Raw genomic sequence first — 16,152 nt, forward strand, 5'->3', positions numbered from 1 at the left:
TTCCTTTTAAAGTCATTTATTGTGACTTAAATGCTATGTTCTTACTTTTGACAGAAATACAATGCTGATTATGTGTTATCAGCGAGAGAGGGGTCGGATACGCTGGCATACATCGCTCTGCTTGAGGAGAAACTACTTCCTGCGATGGTGAGCATACTTGCAAGTACATTTTTTGAAATTCTTTGTCAGACAGGTAATGTCCATCCATGTGAAGATGACAGACATTAAGGCCCGGATTCTCGTACGAGTTACGCCGGCGTATCTCCTGATATGCCGTCGTAACTCTGAGTCCGAGCTGTCGTATCTATGCGCCTGATTCTTAGAATCAGTTACGCATAGATTTCTATTAGATCCGACCGGCGTAAGTCTGTTACGCTGTCGGATCTTAACTGCATATTTACGCTGGCCGCTAGGGGCGTGTACGCTGATTTCCGCCTAGAAATATGTAAATCAGCTAGATAAGCGAATTCACGATTGTACGCCCGGCCAACGCAGTACAGATACGCCGTTTACGTTAGGCTTTTCCCGGCGTAAAGTTACCCCTGCTATATGGTGGCGTACATGCGGCGTACCAATGTTAAGTATGGACGTCGTTCCCGTGTCGAATTTTGAATATTTTACGTCGTTTGCGTAAGTCGTCCGTGAATGGGTTTGTACGTCATTTACTTTCACGTCGAAACCAATGACGTCCTTGCGGCGTACTTTGGAGCAATGCACACTGGGATATTCCACGGACGGCGCATTCGCCGTTCGTGAAAAACGTCAATCACGTCGGGTCACAAGTTATTAACATAAAACACGCCCCCCTGTTCCAAATTTGAATTAGGCGGGCTTACGCTGGCCTATTTATGATACCCCGCCGCAACTTACGGAGCAAGTGCTTTGAGAATACAGCACTTGCCCGTCTAAGTTGCGGAGGCGTAACGTAAATAGGATACGTTGCGCCCGCACAAAAATACGCCGATCTACGAGAATCTGGCCCTAAAGGCTTTAACAGATGACGTAATAAAAATGTAGGCTTAAATACAATCGCAGATATAAAGAAACTCCATCTGATTTATAGCAAGACAAGCCTAGGATAAGCAATGCCTATTTAAACTAACAGGACATGAGATGTCTTAAGTTTTGCAAATAACAATAATAAGTAAATCAATCAATTCATAAATAAGAATTAAAAGCCAGAAAATCGGCATGTATATCAACACTTATTTAGGAGGTAGAAAGATAGATTACAGAAAACTGGGAACAAACTGGAAAATAATGGGTAAGAAAATAAGTTTAAGAGGGAAAATAGGAGGTGCCCACACCTGGGCTGTGGTGGCAGAGGGGTGGGGGGGTGGGGGGGGGTAACTCCTGCAGGTAACTCCTGCAAAGGAGGCAAAGTTAAATGCTGGATTAGTACACTGATCTGGAAGACATACAAAAAGATTCCATAAATAATACAATGGCTCATGTATTTAGACAATGTACGCTTATCCCGGAGTTCAACTTTAAGAAAATTGTACACAGTAAGACCTGATGCCAAACATACCAAAAATTTGATTTTGGGCTTACCTGCACCTTAAGGCCGCGTACACACGATCGGGTAAACCGATGAGAACAGTCTGATGGACCGTTTTCATCGGTCCAAACCGATCGTGTGTGGGTGCCATTGGTTATTTATCCATCGGTTAAAAAAAGCCAATTTGTTTTAAATTGAACCGATGGATTCCTAACCGATAGAAAAAAAAATGATCGTTTGTAGGCCCGTCCATCGGTTAAAAATCCACGCATGCTCAGAATCAAGTCGATGCATGCTTGGAAGCATTGAACTTCGTTTTTTTCAGCACGTCGTTGTGTTTTACGTCACCGCGTTCTGACACAATCGTTTTTTTAACTGATGGTGTGTAGGCACGACTGACCATCGGTCAGTTTCATCGGTTAACCAATGAAAACGGTCCATCAGACCATTCTCATCGGATGGACCGATCGTGTGTACAGGGCATTAGTCTAACATTTTGCTTGCTCTATATGGACAAAACACAAGTTCACTTTTTAATTATAGCCTTCTTTTAAAACGAAACCTACGCATGCTCAGTATCACGTCGAATTTTCAAATTAAATTACGCCCGCTCAATGCCCAGACGATGTGAACGTAACTTACGCAAAGCCCTATTCGCAAACGTTTTACGCAGACGACGTAAACGATGGAAAATTCGACGATGTCCCGACGTCCATACTTAACATTGCGTACGCCTCACTATAGCAGGGGTAACTTTACGCTGGTCCGACGCCTTACACAAACGACGCATATAGATACGCCGGGCACATGTACGTTCGTGAATCGGCGTATCTACCTAATTTGCATATTCTACGCGTAAATCTACAGAAGCGCCACCTAGCGGCCAGCGTAAATATGCAACTAAGGTACGTCAGTCGTATCTAAGCAAAAATCCGGCGTATCTTGCTTTCTGGATACAGAAAAAAGATATGCCGGCGCATCCTAGAAGTTACGCGGCGTATCAATAGATACGCCAACGTAACTTCTTTGTGGATCTGGCCCCTTGTGTGTAATCCTATGTGTCCATGCACACTACTAGCCCATTAGCATTTTTTAAGCTTCAGCGTCTAGGAGAAGAAAATATTTGTTTTTGTACAGTTCAGTTGCTCCTAAATGCTACTAAAATGCTATCACTAACAAGAGAAGGTGGTCAGAATGACAGCATCTGTAAGGCGCTGGAGGTTTCTCTTAAAGGAAAGCACCTATAGACCTTTGTATGGCCAGGATGTAGTTAAATCGTAGGGGGGGATTTGCTGACGGAATCCAAATACCTGGCACTTAAGCTGTCAGCAAATATGGATGGGGATTACTTTATGAATCATGTAATCTTGCCTACACTGATTTATAGCTGAATTAAGATTCTGTACTGGTTATTTAATTTTTCTTTCTAATTCTTCATCTGTATTTTCACAGCTGCACACGTTTTGGGTTGATGCTGAGAATTATTCCAGTTTAACAAGACCCTGGTACTCGTCACACACTCCTTTCCCTCTGCGATATTACCTGCCGGGGAAGATGTCCAGAGAGGCTTCAAATAGGATCCTGGTGACCAAGGGGCAGCCTCCGCTGTACAGTCTGAATGAAGTGGAAGCTCAGGTAGCAATGGAACCGATGTGTATATAAAAGATCAGCTTAAGGCAACACATAACTGTAAATTCGGTCCAGAGATATTGCTGATGTGCTAAAGTCAGAGCAGCCACTCTAAATTTCAAATACAAAACTTCACAAGACTAGTTCTACCTCTTCGTCAGTAGAAAAAGAGAATGCCCTCAAATAGGAAGGCACTATTGTGGGCACACTAGACAAAAGATCTCCAAAGACACAAATATAAAAACTATGTATTGTATTATACATCAGGATAAAAATATATAATATAAATGGTTAAAAGAATGGCTTATACACATATATTGGGGCAGCACAAGATAAGCTTACCAAAGACCTTGGACCTAGGCTAAATGATGAGGCATCCAAAAATGTGTATAAGCCATTCCTTTAACCATTTATACTATAGAGCCGCGATTCAGATACATTGGCGTATCTTTGAGCGGGCGTAGCGCATCTCATATGCGCTACGCCAAAGTAACATAGAGAGGCAAGTACTCTATTCACTAAGCACTTGCTCCCATATGTACGCCGGCGTAACGTAAATGGGCCGGCGTAAGCCCGCGTAATTTAAAGTAGCAAGGCAGTGGGCGTGTTGTATTTTAATGAAGCGTGACCCCCATGTAAATGAATGGCCGATCGAACGGCGCATGAACGCGCATGCTCAGAATCACGTCGCAAATAAGATACGATAAGATACGTCGGCTCAATGCTTTAGACGTGAACGTAACTTACGCCCAGCCCCATTCACGTACGACTTGCGCATACGACGTAAAATACGACGCTGTTTCCGACGTCCATACCTTAACATGACTTACCCCTGCTTTATGAGGGGTAAACTTACGCCGGACATAAGCCTTACGTAAACGGCGTAGCTAAATCCGACGGGCGCAAGTACGTTCGTGAATCGGCGTATCTAGGTCTTTTGCATATTCGATGCGTAAATCTACGGAATCGCCCCTTGCGGCCAGCGTAAATATGCACCCAAGATACGACGGCGTAAGTGACTTACGTCGGTCGTATCTTGGCCAAATTCAGGCGTAACTGCCTTTCTGAATAAGCGCATAGATGCGCTTATTTGGACTTACGACGGCGTATCTGGAGATACACCATCGTAAGTCCTTTCTGAATCCCGGCCAAGATTTTTATCTTGATGTATAATACAATTAATCGTTTTTATATTTATTTTTTGTCTTTGGAGGTCTTTTGTCTGATGTGCCCACAATATTTATTCCCTTCCCATTGGATGGTATTCTTTTGTTCTGCTTATACTGGGATGATGGCACTTTCACAACTCTCTACCATATACTTTTCTACCTCCTACATCAGTATTCATTCCAGGGTTTCCACTCAGTTGAGTACATTTTTCTCATCTCAGGGGTAGGGGGATACATTGGGCTCTTTGCCAAGTAATAGACCAACTGAGGCCGTAATGTTAAAAAAAAATCTTTACGGTCCTAGCCTTGGTGCTCTTGTCCCATTTTAGTAGGCAGATGATTACATCATCTAATAAGACTTTTTTTGTGTGTGTCAAGGGAGTTTTTTCAGTTATCCCTTTTTAGGGCCCCTAGTTCCTACCTGTGTGGTTAAACCTCTAATTGAAGGGATTGCTTAGCATTGAGGTTGCTGGGCCATCAGACATCTAGCGGGTAAAAGGCACTGTATAGGTCACCCTTCCTGAAAGTTACTGCTATAGAGGGTACTTTCTTTTTGGAGATTTGGTTTGCCAGAGTCAAGGTTTTTCTTTCTCGTACATCACGGGACACAGAGCAGCATATTCATTACTATGTGGGTTATATGGAGTACCTTCAGGTGATGGACACTGGCAATCTCAAACAGGAAGTGCCCCTCCCTATATAACCCCCTCCCATAGGAGGAGTACCTCAGTTTTTACGCCAGTGTCTTAGGTGTTGGTCATGGTTTAGCTTGCCTCCACATCCTTGGGATTAAGGTGGGCTAACCGGTTCTGTCCAAAGGCCTCAGTGCTAAAGTGGTCAGCAACCGGACCCCAAACCATTGGGGTATAGCCCATAATGCTTTCTGTCACAGAGAGCTGGACTCTGGGCCCAGAACTTAGAAACCTTTGGGGGCCTAATGTTTCTGTTGCCAGGGTGCTATATGGGCCCAGGACAGTGGATCCTTCATAGGAACCCAGGGCCTGAAGGTCTAGACGCCCCACGGAGATGGGGGAAGATTGGACCTCTTGCTGTGCAAAGTCCTGCGGCATGGAGCAGGTAAGTGAAGGGGGGCCTGCGGGACTTGGTTCGTCGGCAGGCTCTCTAGGGGGATCTTTGGGGGATGTGCCTGAGTATGCTCTTGCATTGGCAGTTTTGGGCCACTATGTCTATCAAAGAGACAGGATGGTCTATGTATGGGCTCCCATGTGTGATCTTCCTAAAATATGTGTTGCATTGTAATTGTCTGCTGGGCGCTGGGTTGGGAAAGGAGCTGTGTGTTGGCTATGCTTTCCCAGGACTGGGGGGTGAGTGACTCACCTGAGGCCTTACCTGTCTGGGTGCCGTGCGGTGCTCGTCCTCCAGCATGTCAGTAACGCTTCCGGCGTGGCCCCCATCCTCCGCAACACGGGCGCGCGCGCGGGCCCTGTAATATAGGCGCAGGGTGATGATTCGCGCCGTTGTGGAGAAAGGGGGGCGGGACATCTAGTCTCATAAAAGGAAGGGGCGGCCCTTCCTCTATGCTGTGTAGCTCAGTTGCTTTCTGAGCTTGAAGGAGAAGGACGCAGAGCGGCTGCAGGGCGGCTGAGGGCACCCAGTGGCGCAAGGAAGTATTGCAGTTCTGGTGAACAGAACTAGCTGTGTGGTTACTAGCCTAAAAAATTCCTTATACAGCAGATGGATACTTGCAATTTTTTGAGGGAAGACAGCATGTTTTCAAAAAAAAAAAAAAAAAAAAGTTATTGAAAAAAAAAAAAAAAAAAAAAAAGATTGGAAACATACTGGTCTTCCCGTTTTGGGTTTTGGACGTTAGTTGTTACTACCGTTCCCTAAACCGTACTATTCTTTCTCCTAGCTACAACAATCAAAGGTTGTAAGCAGGGGTACCTCGGTATTGTACCATGGCTTCCAAAGGTTCAGGATCAGGGGGTACAAAAGAAAGGGGCTCCCCCTCAGATTCTGACGGTTCAGGTCGGCCTATGCCGGTACTCTCCCCACAGGTTAATACACCATTGGGCACCTTGGTTGAGCCATTAGGGAGATCTGGTGCTGAGGCTACATCAGATCCACCCAACCCTGTGTTTATCACAGAGAGTATGCTAGCCACCTCCTTGGAGGGGCTAGAGAAAAGATTGGCGGCTATGATAGCCAAATCTACACCGGGTAAAAAGCGGACTAGGTCTCCGTCGCCTGAGTGTGGACCCTCAGATGCTGAGGTTCTCTCCCCGGGGGGATTTGAGTTGCAGGAGGATCATTTGGACCGGGGCCAAATTGGTTCAGAGGTTGAGGGTTCGGCTAATGAAGAGCCTTGCTCGGCCTCCCAAGCGGAAAGCTTCTGGGTTCATTCCCTGACAGACATGGTCCACTTGGCGTTTAATTTGCCTTTGCCGGAACCTCATGGTCCGGCCGTATCATCTTTAGGCTCTTTGAAAACGCCTCGGAGTAGCGCTGTTTTTCCAGTCCATCCTCTTTTAGAGGAAGTAATCTTCCAGGATTGGGCACGACCAGACAGAATCTTTTTACCACCTAAAAGATTTTCCGTCGTCTATCCTATGGAAGAAAAATTTGCCAAAAAGTGGGCACTCCCAGTGGTGGATGCCGCCATCTCCTGTGTAAATAAGTCCTTGACTTGCCCGGTAGAAAACATACAGGGGTTTAAAGAACCGGTTGATAAGCGTTTGGAGACACTTTTAAAAGCATCCTTTACTACGGCAGGTGCAGTAATACAGCCAGCTGTGGCTGCTATTGGAGTTTGTCAGGCACTAACAGACCAGACAAGACAAATGCTTAAGGTTATTCCGGCCCAGCAGGCGGAAGAATTATCTGATATTCCTAGAGCCATGTGCTTCGCGGTGGATGCTATAAAGGATTCCATCCAGCAAGCGTCTCGTCTGTCACTATTTTTAGTACATATGAGAAGGCTCTTATGGTTAAAGAACTGGGAGGCTGAGCCCCCATGCAAAAAGCTTCTGGCAGGGTTTCCCTTCCATGGAGAACGACTCTTCGGAGAAGATCTGGATAAATACATTCAGACTATTTCAAGTGGCAAAAGTACCCTTCTACCAGTCAAAAAGAAGGTCCGGGGACCTGCGTTCAAACGGCAGCTTCCCCCTGCTCAGGGGCCCGCCAATTCCAGGCAGTATCAACGGCCTCCTGCGAGATCATACTTTAACAATAAGCCACAGGGACAAGCTTTTGGGGGCAAGAAGCAGTGGTATCGTAAGCCAGCAAAGACAGCCCCTAAGTCTGCCTCATGAAGGGACGCCCCCACCCACGAAGGTGGGGGGAAGGCTGCGCCTTTTTTCGGAAATTTGGGAGACCGACATTCCCGACAAGTGGGTCCGGTCTTCCGTGGCCACAGGCTACAAATTAGAATTTCTAAGAATCCCTCCACCTCATTATCAGGAGTCGAGAGTGCCAGTCGAGCCGACAAAGAAGGCCGCCTTAATGGCGGCATTAAATCATTTGCTTTACCAAGGCGTGATAGTAGAAGTACCAGCCCAGGAACAGGGGCTAGGGTTCTACTCCAATCTGTTCATCATCCCAAAGCCCAACGGCGATGTCAGGCCAATCTTGGACTTAAAGGGATTAAATGCGTACTTAAAAGTACGCTCATTCCGGATGGAATCCGTACGATCGGCAGCTGCCGCACTCCAGAAAAACAACTTTCTGGCATCCATAGACATAAAGGATGCGTACCTTCATGTGCCAATTTTTCAGCCACATCAAAGGTTTCTACGCTTCACGGTGGTTCGGCGTCATTTTCAATTTGTGGCACTCCCTTTCGGGTTGGCTACGGCTCCTCGAGTATTCACCAAGGTCCTAGCTCCAATTCTAGCCAACCTAAGAATCCAGGGGATCACTGTCCTAGCATACCTGGACGACCTTCTAATCATAGATCACTCGTCTCCTGGCCTGGAACGAGCAGTGGCTCTCACGGTTCGATACCTAGAGAGGTTCGGCTGGGTCCTAAACCGAGAAAAATCAGCTTTCCAACCCACAAAGAGGTTGGAATATCTCGGCATGTCATTAGACACGGAACAGCAAAGGGTGTTCCTGCCTCGAATAAAGGTCGAGGCTATCAAAGAATTGATACATTTGGTTCTAAGCAAGAGAGAACCAACGATTCGCCTATGCATGCGATTACTAGGCAAGCTAGTGGCCACCTTCGAAGCGGTACCATACGCTCAAAGCCACACTCGCGTCCTGCAGGCAGCCATTCTGTCAGCATGGAACAAAAGGCCACAGGCCTTGGAATTTCCTTTGCCACTCTCATCAAGAGTCCGGCAGAGTCTGTGTTGGTGGTTAGACCCTCAGAATCTACTGAAGGGAAAAACTTTCAGCCCCGTGACCTGGAAGATAGTGACCACAGATGCCAGCCTGAAGGGCTGGGGAGCGATCTTGGATGGTTGCACCCGCCAAGGTACTTGGGCACAGGAGGAGAGTCAATTGCCCATCAATATCTTGGAGCTCAGAGCTGCTCGGCTAGTCCTCAAGGCTTGGACCTCCAAATTACAGGGGTTCCCGGTGAGGATACAATCAGACAATGCCACGGCTGTGGCATATATAAATCACCAAGGGGGAACCAAGAGTCAAGCAGCTCAGAGAGAAGTGAGCTTAATTTTCCTATGGGCAGAGAATCATGTGCCCTGCATATCGGCAATATTCATTCCCGGGGTGGACAACCTGCAGGCGGACTTTTTGAGTCGTCAGACTCTGTCGCCAGGGGAATGGTCTCTGCATCCGCAAATATTTCAGATAATTTGCCAGAGGTGGGGAATGCCGGACGTGGATATCATGGCATCAAGGCTCAACAAGAAGCTAGACAGGTTCATGTCCCGGACTCGGGACCCTATGGCCTGCGGGACCGATGCGTTAGTTTGCCCTTGGCATCAGTTCAATCTTCTATATGCCTTCCCCCCGCTTCAGTTACTACCCCGCCTGTTGCGCAGGATCAGGGTGGAGCACAAGCCAGTCATTCTGATAGCTCCAGCATGGCCCAGAAGGGCATGGTACTCACTAATCCTAAAGATGTCAGTGGGAGACCCTTGGACGCTTCCTCTACGACCAGACCTACTCTCACAGGGCCCGATCCTCCACCCTGCATTACGGCGTCTAAATTTGACGGCCTGGCGGCTGAATCCCTGATTCTTAGGGGTAGAGGTCTATCTAGACAAGTAATCTCTACCCTGATTAAGGCTAGAAAGCCAGTCTCCAGAGTAATTTATTACAGGGTTTGGAGGGCCTATGTAGGCTGGTGCGAGTCCAAGAAATGGCTTTCCCGCAAATATACCATTGATAGAGTATTACGTTTTCTCCAGCTAGGAGTGGATAAAGGCCTGGCATTAAGCACAATCAAGGGACAGATTTCAGCTTTGTCAGTGTGGTTTCAGAGGCCGCTGGCCACCCACTCGCTGGTTAAGACCTTCATTCAGGGGGTCTTGCGCATTAATCCTCCGGTTAAGTCACCACTTTGTCCGTGGGACTTGAATCTTGTTCTGTCAACTCTACAGAAACAACCTTTTGAGCCGTTGGCTGAAGTTCCTTTGGTTTTACTAACAAGGAAGTTGGTATTTCTGGTCGCCATAGTTTCCGCCAGAAGAGTGTCAGAATTGGCAGCCTTATCTTGTAAGGAGCCATATCTTATTCTGCATAAGGACAGGGTGGTTCTCCGTCCTCATCCTTCCTTTTTACCAAAGGTTATATCCAGTTATTGTCCGGGCCATGAAGGCCTTCTAGATCATTGTGATGTTTTTAAGTGCACACAAATGTAGACTTATTTTAATTAAATATGTGGACTTCAGAGATAAATTTAGTTGTTGCAGAATTTAAGCTTAAGAGCCGGTTCACACAGGGGCGACCTGGGATCCGACTTCAGGTCACCCCAGGTCACCTCAAGTCGCGCTGCATGAAGAAATGAATGTAAGTGAATGGAGCCGTCTTAATGTACACTACTGCAGTGGCTCCGACTTGAAAAAAGGTTCTTGTACTACTTCAATTCGACTTGTAGACGACTTGTACCCATTGATTTCAATGGAAGTCGCCTCTAAGTCAGATCCCCGTTCACAGTGAGGCAACTTTACAGGAAGTCGCCCCAGTGTGAACCTGTTCTAAGGCAAGCCACTCCCTCGCACAGGAGAACTCCACGCCAAATTTTAAATAAAAAAACGGTGTGGGTTCCCCCTCCAAGAGCATACCAGGCCCTTATGTCTGGTATGGATTTCAAAGGGAACGCCCTACGCCGAAAAAACGGCGTGGGGGTCCCCCCAAAATCTATACCAGACCCTTATTTGAGCACGCAGACCGGCCAGCCAGGAAAGGGGTGGGACGAGCGAGCGCCCCCCCTCTCCTGAGCCTACCCATTCACCTGGTGGAAGAAAAATGTCAATAAAAAAACACTGCACAGGTTTTTAAAGTAGTTTATTAGGCAGCTCCGTGGGTCTTCTTCCGACTTCAGGGGTCTTTTGACTTCTCCCTTCTGCCAGGCACCACCCCGCGGTCTTCTTTCAGCTCTTTTACCAGCAGGGGCCCGGTCTTCTCCCTTCTTCCGACTTCGAAGGGAGAAGTCGGAAGACCCCCGGAGCTGCCTAATAAACTACTTTAAAAACCTGTGTAGTGTTTTTTTATTGACATTTTTCTTCCACCAGGTGAATGGGTAGGGATACATTGTACCCTATACTCATTCACATAGGGTGGGGGGCCGGGATCTGGGTGCCCCCTTATTAAAGCGGGCTCCCAGATTGCGGTAAGCCCCCCTCACGCAGACCCCGACAACCAATGGCCAGGGTTGTCGGGAAGAGGCCCTTGTCCCCATCAACATGGGGACAAGGTGCTTTGGGGTGGGGGGGGCCGCAGGGCGCCCCAAAGCACCCCCCCCCATTTTGAGGGCATGCCGCCTGGTACGGCTCAGGAGGGGGGGTGCTCGCCCGTCCCCACCCCTTTCCTGACCGGCCGGTCTGCGTGCTCGGATAAGGGTGTGGTATGGATTTGGGGAGGACCCCCACGCCATTTTTTCGGCGTAGGGGGTTCCCCTTGAAATCCATACCAGACCTAAGGACCTGGTATGCTCTTGGAGGGGGGAACCCATGCCAGTTTTTTTATTTAAAATTTGGCATCAAGTTCCCCTTCCTGGAGGCGACTTCAAGTCATGTTGTAAGTCGCATTGTAATTCATACTCAAGTCGTGTTCAAGTTGCCTCCCAAAGTTGCGCTGAAAGTTGTGTTGCCTCTGTGTGAACCGGTTCTAAGTGTACACAAAGTAAGTTGGTTAATACTTTTGAAATTAGGATTTTTTCATTTGGTGGTTTGGAAAACTCAGATTTTCCCCCCCACTTTGACAGGAGATTCTCTTATGTAGATTAGTGTTTTATAAAATCCAGTTTAAAGGTGTTGTAAAGGTTCGTTTTTTATTTTCTAAATGGGTTCCTTTAAACTAGTGCATTGTTGGTTCACTTACCTTTTCCTTCGATTTCCCTTCTAAATGTTTTCTTTCTTAGTCTGAATTTCTCACATCCTATTCCTCCTCGGTAAGCTTGCCCCCATCATCCAAGCCTTTCTGGCTTGGGTTTAGTCAGCGTGCTCTCCCCCTCCCTTGGGACTACATCCCTGCGGGGAGACGTTGCGTTCACATTTAGAAGGGAAATCGAAAGGAAAAGGTAAGTGAACCAACAATGCACTAGCTTAAAGGAACCTATTTAGAAATTAAAAAACGAACCTTTACAACCCCTTTAATCATTTTTAATTCTTGGTGGTAATATTACGAAATATCAAAGTCCAAGAGAGGCTATTACTTGCATAAAGAGCCGTATATCCGGTTAATGTCATAATGTGACCAGTTGATGCAGTTTTAAATTTTCCCTTTATTATTTTTTTCTTTTAACTGGGTTTCCTGGAAGAACAGGCAGCAACAAAATGTCCTCAAAAAAGATATTACCGTTTTTGCAGTAGTCATATCTTGGGATTTTCTGCTCATAACATTTTCTGTTTTATAGGTTTATAAAGATGCCAAGGAATGTCTAAATCTCCTCTCCAACAGACTGGCAGCCTCACACTACTTTTTTGGAGAAATGTAAGTTACAGAAAGAACATAGAGAACCCTCGAGTTGTAGCTGATGGGTTCAGTGTTAAACATTGATCATTATTGCTTAGATGTCAGATTGATTTGGATAAAAATACTGATCACAAATTGGGTAAATTGGGTGTCAAAACTGGTACGCGGCTTTCTCTGATTTACTTATTGTGGCTTTATTCATTATGTGTTTTCAAATCGACTACTAGTTGCATTATATGGGCGACTTATTATTATTATTATTATTATTATTATTATTATTATTATTATTAATAAACAATGCTTACAAACGCAGTCTTACCCGTGGGCCTCGATGCCTATGACCATAGTGTGCAGGGAAATTCTGATGTTCTTAACCACTTAACCACCAGCCGCCGTCTACAAACGGCGGCAAGGTGGTTGCTTAACTGGGGGTCGCCGTTCTGAAACGGCGCCCACCAGAAGCAGTAATGCGCGCCGCCTCGGGCGCGCACACAGAAAATTCTGTGCGCGCCGGGTCTATGAGACCCGGCGCTACACAGATCACGGTAACTGACCGGCAACGCCGGTCTTTTACCATGTGATCGCGCCGTCCAATGACGGCGCGACCACAGGTAAACAAACCGGCGTCATCTGATGACGCCGGTTCCTCCCTCCTCTCGCTGTACCGATCGGTACAGTGTGAGAGGAGAGCGCGGATGGCAGCAGCAGTGTGGGATGGATCTGTGACTATTGCAGTCACAGATCCATCCATCCCTGCTCAGCCATCCCTGCATTAACCCCTGCAATACTCTGCCTTCCCTGCGCAATACTCTGCAATGCTCTGCCTTCCCTGCAATACCCCCGCGCAATACTCTGCAAAACACCCGCGCAATACTCTGCAAAACACCCGCGCAATACTCTGCAAAACACCCGCGCAATACTCTGCAAAACACCCGCGCAATACTCTGCAAAACACCCGCGCAATACTCTGCAAAACACCCGCGCAATACTCTGCAAAACACCCGCGCAATACTCTGCAATACCCCCGCGCAATACTCTGCAAAACACCCGCGCAATACTCTGCAAAACACCCGCGCATTACTCTGCAATACCCCCGCGCAATACTCTGCAAAACACCCGCGCAATACTCTGCAAAACACCCGCGCAATACTCTGCAAAACACCCGCGCAATACTCTGCAAAACACCCGCGCAATACTCTGCAAAACACCCGCGCAATACTCTGCAAAACACCCGCGCAATACTCTGCAATACCCCCGCGCAATACTCTGCAATACCCCCGCGCAATACTCTGCAGTACCCCTTGCGCAATACTCTGCAATACCTCCGCGCAATACGCTGCAATACCCCCGCGCAATACTCTGCAATACCCCCGCGCAATACTCTGCAGTACCCCCTGCCAGTACTCTGCAGTACCCCTTGCGCAATACTCTGCAATACCCCCCACGCAATACTCTGCAATACCCCCGCGCAATACTCTGCAATACCCCCCGCGCAATACTCTGCAATACCCCACTCGCAATACTCTGCAATACCCCACTCGCAATACTCTGCAATACCCCACGCACAATACTCTGCAATACCCCACGCACAATACTCTGCAATACCCCACGCACAATACTCTGCAATACCCCACGCACAATACTCTGCAATACCCCCGCACCAATACTCTGCAATACCCCCGCACCAATACTCTGCAATACCCCCGCACCAATACTCTGCAATACCCCCGCACCAATACTCTGCAATACCCCCGCACCAATACTCTGCAATACCCCCCACACAATACTCTGCAATACCCCCCACACAATACTCTGCAATACCCCACGCACAATACTCTGCAATACCCCACGCACAATACTCTGCAATACCCCACGCACAATACTCTGCAATACCCCCGCACCATACTCTGCAATACCCCCCACACAATACTCTGCAATACCCCCGCACCAATACTCTGCAATACCCCCGCACCAATACTCTGCAATACCCCCGCACCATACTCTGCAATACCCCCGCACCAATACTCTGCAATACCCCCGCACCATACTCTGCAATACCCCCACACCAATACTTTGCAATACCCCGGCCAATACTTTGCAATACCCAGAAAATACTCTGGGGAAAAAAATGTGTTTTAACCACTTCCCGCCCACGTCATATGAGGTCCTTGACTTTGTGCAGGGATATCTAAATGATGCCTGCAGCTACAGGCATCATTCAGATATCATTTTTTTCAGCCGGCGATTCTCTACACCATAAGAACGATCATGGCGGCTGTTCCGCCTCTTGATCGTTCTTACGGGAGGCAAAAAGGGACGTCCCCACTCCCTTCGCCCTCCGGTGCTTCTTCTGACTCACCGCTGCGATCGAAGCCAGGATCGTTTTTTTTCTTGTTTTTTTTCTTGTTTTTTTCCAAGCTTCCCAGCCTAGAGGTGAGATGTGGGGTCTTATTGACCCCATATCTCACTGTAAAGAGGACCTGTCATGCTATATTCCTATTACAAGGGATGTTTACATTCCTTGTAATTGGAATAAAAGTGATCAAAACATTTATTTTTGGGGAAAAACGTGTCAAACTAAAATAAATTAAGTAAAATGAACAATAAAAATAAAAAATAAATATTTAAAGCGCCCCTGTTCCCGCGTGCTCGTATACAGAAGCGAATGTGTACGTAAGTCCCGCCCACATATGAAAACTGAGTTCAAACCACACATGTGGGGTATCGCTGCGAACGTTAGAGCGAGAGCAATCATTTTGGCCCCAGACCTCCTCTGTAACTAAAAACATGTAACCAGTAAAAACATTTAAAACGTCACCTATGGGGATTTTTAAGTAGCGAAGTTTGGCGCCATTCCACAAGCGTGTGCAATATTGAAGGGTGACATGTTGGGTATCTATTTACTCGGCGTAACTTCGTCTTTCATATTATGCAAAAACATTGGGCTAACTTTAATGTTTTTTTTTTTTTAAAAAGCACAAAACTGTTTTATTTCCCAAAAAAATGCGTTCGAAAAATTGCTGTGCAAATACCATGCGCGATAAAAAGTTGCAACGACCGCCATTGTATTCTCTAGGGTCTTTGCTAAAAAAGCATATATAATGTTTTGGGGTTCTATGTAATTTTCTAGCAAATAAATGATGATTTTTACATGTAGGAGAGGAATGTCAGAATTGGTCTGGGTGTTCCAGAACGCCTGATGGTGCTCCCTGCATGTCGGGCCTCTGTATGTGGCCACGCTGTGTAAAAGTCTCACACATGTGGTATCGCCATACTCGGGAGGAATAGCAGAATGTGTTTTGGGGTGTAATTTGTGGTATGCATATGCTGTGTGTGAGAAATAACCTGCTAATATGAAACTTTTGTGGAAAAAAAACCAAAAAAAAAAAAACCTTGATTTTGCAAAGAATTGTGGGAAAAAATGACAACTTCAAAAAACTCACCATGCCTCTTTCTAAATACCTTGGAATGTCTTCTTTCCAAAAAGGGGTCATTTAGGGGGTATTTGTACTTTTCTGGCATGTTAGGGTCTCAAGAAATGAGATAGGCCTTCAGTACTTCAGATGTGATCAAATTGATCAATTTTCAGTAATTGGTACCATAGCTTGTAGACCCTATAACTTTCACCCAGACTAAATAATATCCAAATTTTTTTTTTTTTTTTTACCAAAGATATGTAGCAGTATACATTTTAGGCCAAATTTATGAAGAAAAATTCATTTTTTGCAAAATCTTATAATAGAAATGAAGAAAAATTCATTTTTTTACAAAATTTTCGTTCTTTTT

General features: G+C 46.4%; 1 protein-coding gene across 2 annotated transcripts in view; it reads left to right on the plus strand.

Moving 5' to 3' along the window:
* Positions 1-16,152, plus strand: part of MTX3 (metaxin 3) — a 54,092-nt gene that overhangs the window by 27,306 nt on the left and 10,634 nt on the right. For both annotated transcript variants that reach the window (XM_040340560.1, XM_040340567.1), the window contains exons 4-6: positions 55-147; positions 2,954-3,136; positions 12,308-12,384. In XM_040340560.1, the coding sequence (XP_040196494.1) occupies positions 55-147; positions 2,954-3,136; positions 12,308-12,384 (353 nt within the window). The remainder of the gene's footprint in view (positions 1-54; positions 148-2,953; positions 3,137-12,307; positions 12,385-16,152) is intronic.

This window comes from Rana temporaria, chromosome 1 (assembly GCF_905171775.1).
Source record: "Rana temporaria chromosome 1, aRanTem1.1, whole genome shotgun sequence".
Classification (NCBI taxonomy): domain Eukaryota; kingdom Metazoa; phylum Chordata; class Amphibia; order Anura; family Ranidae; genus Rana; species Rana temporaria.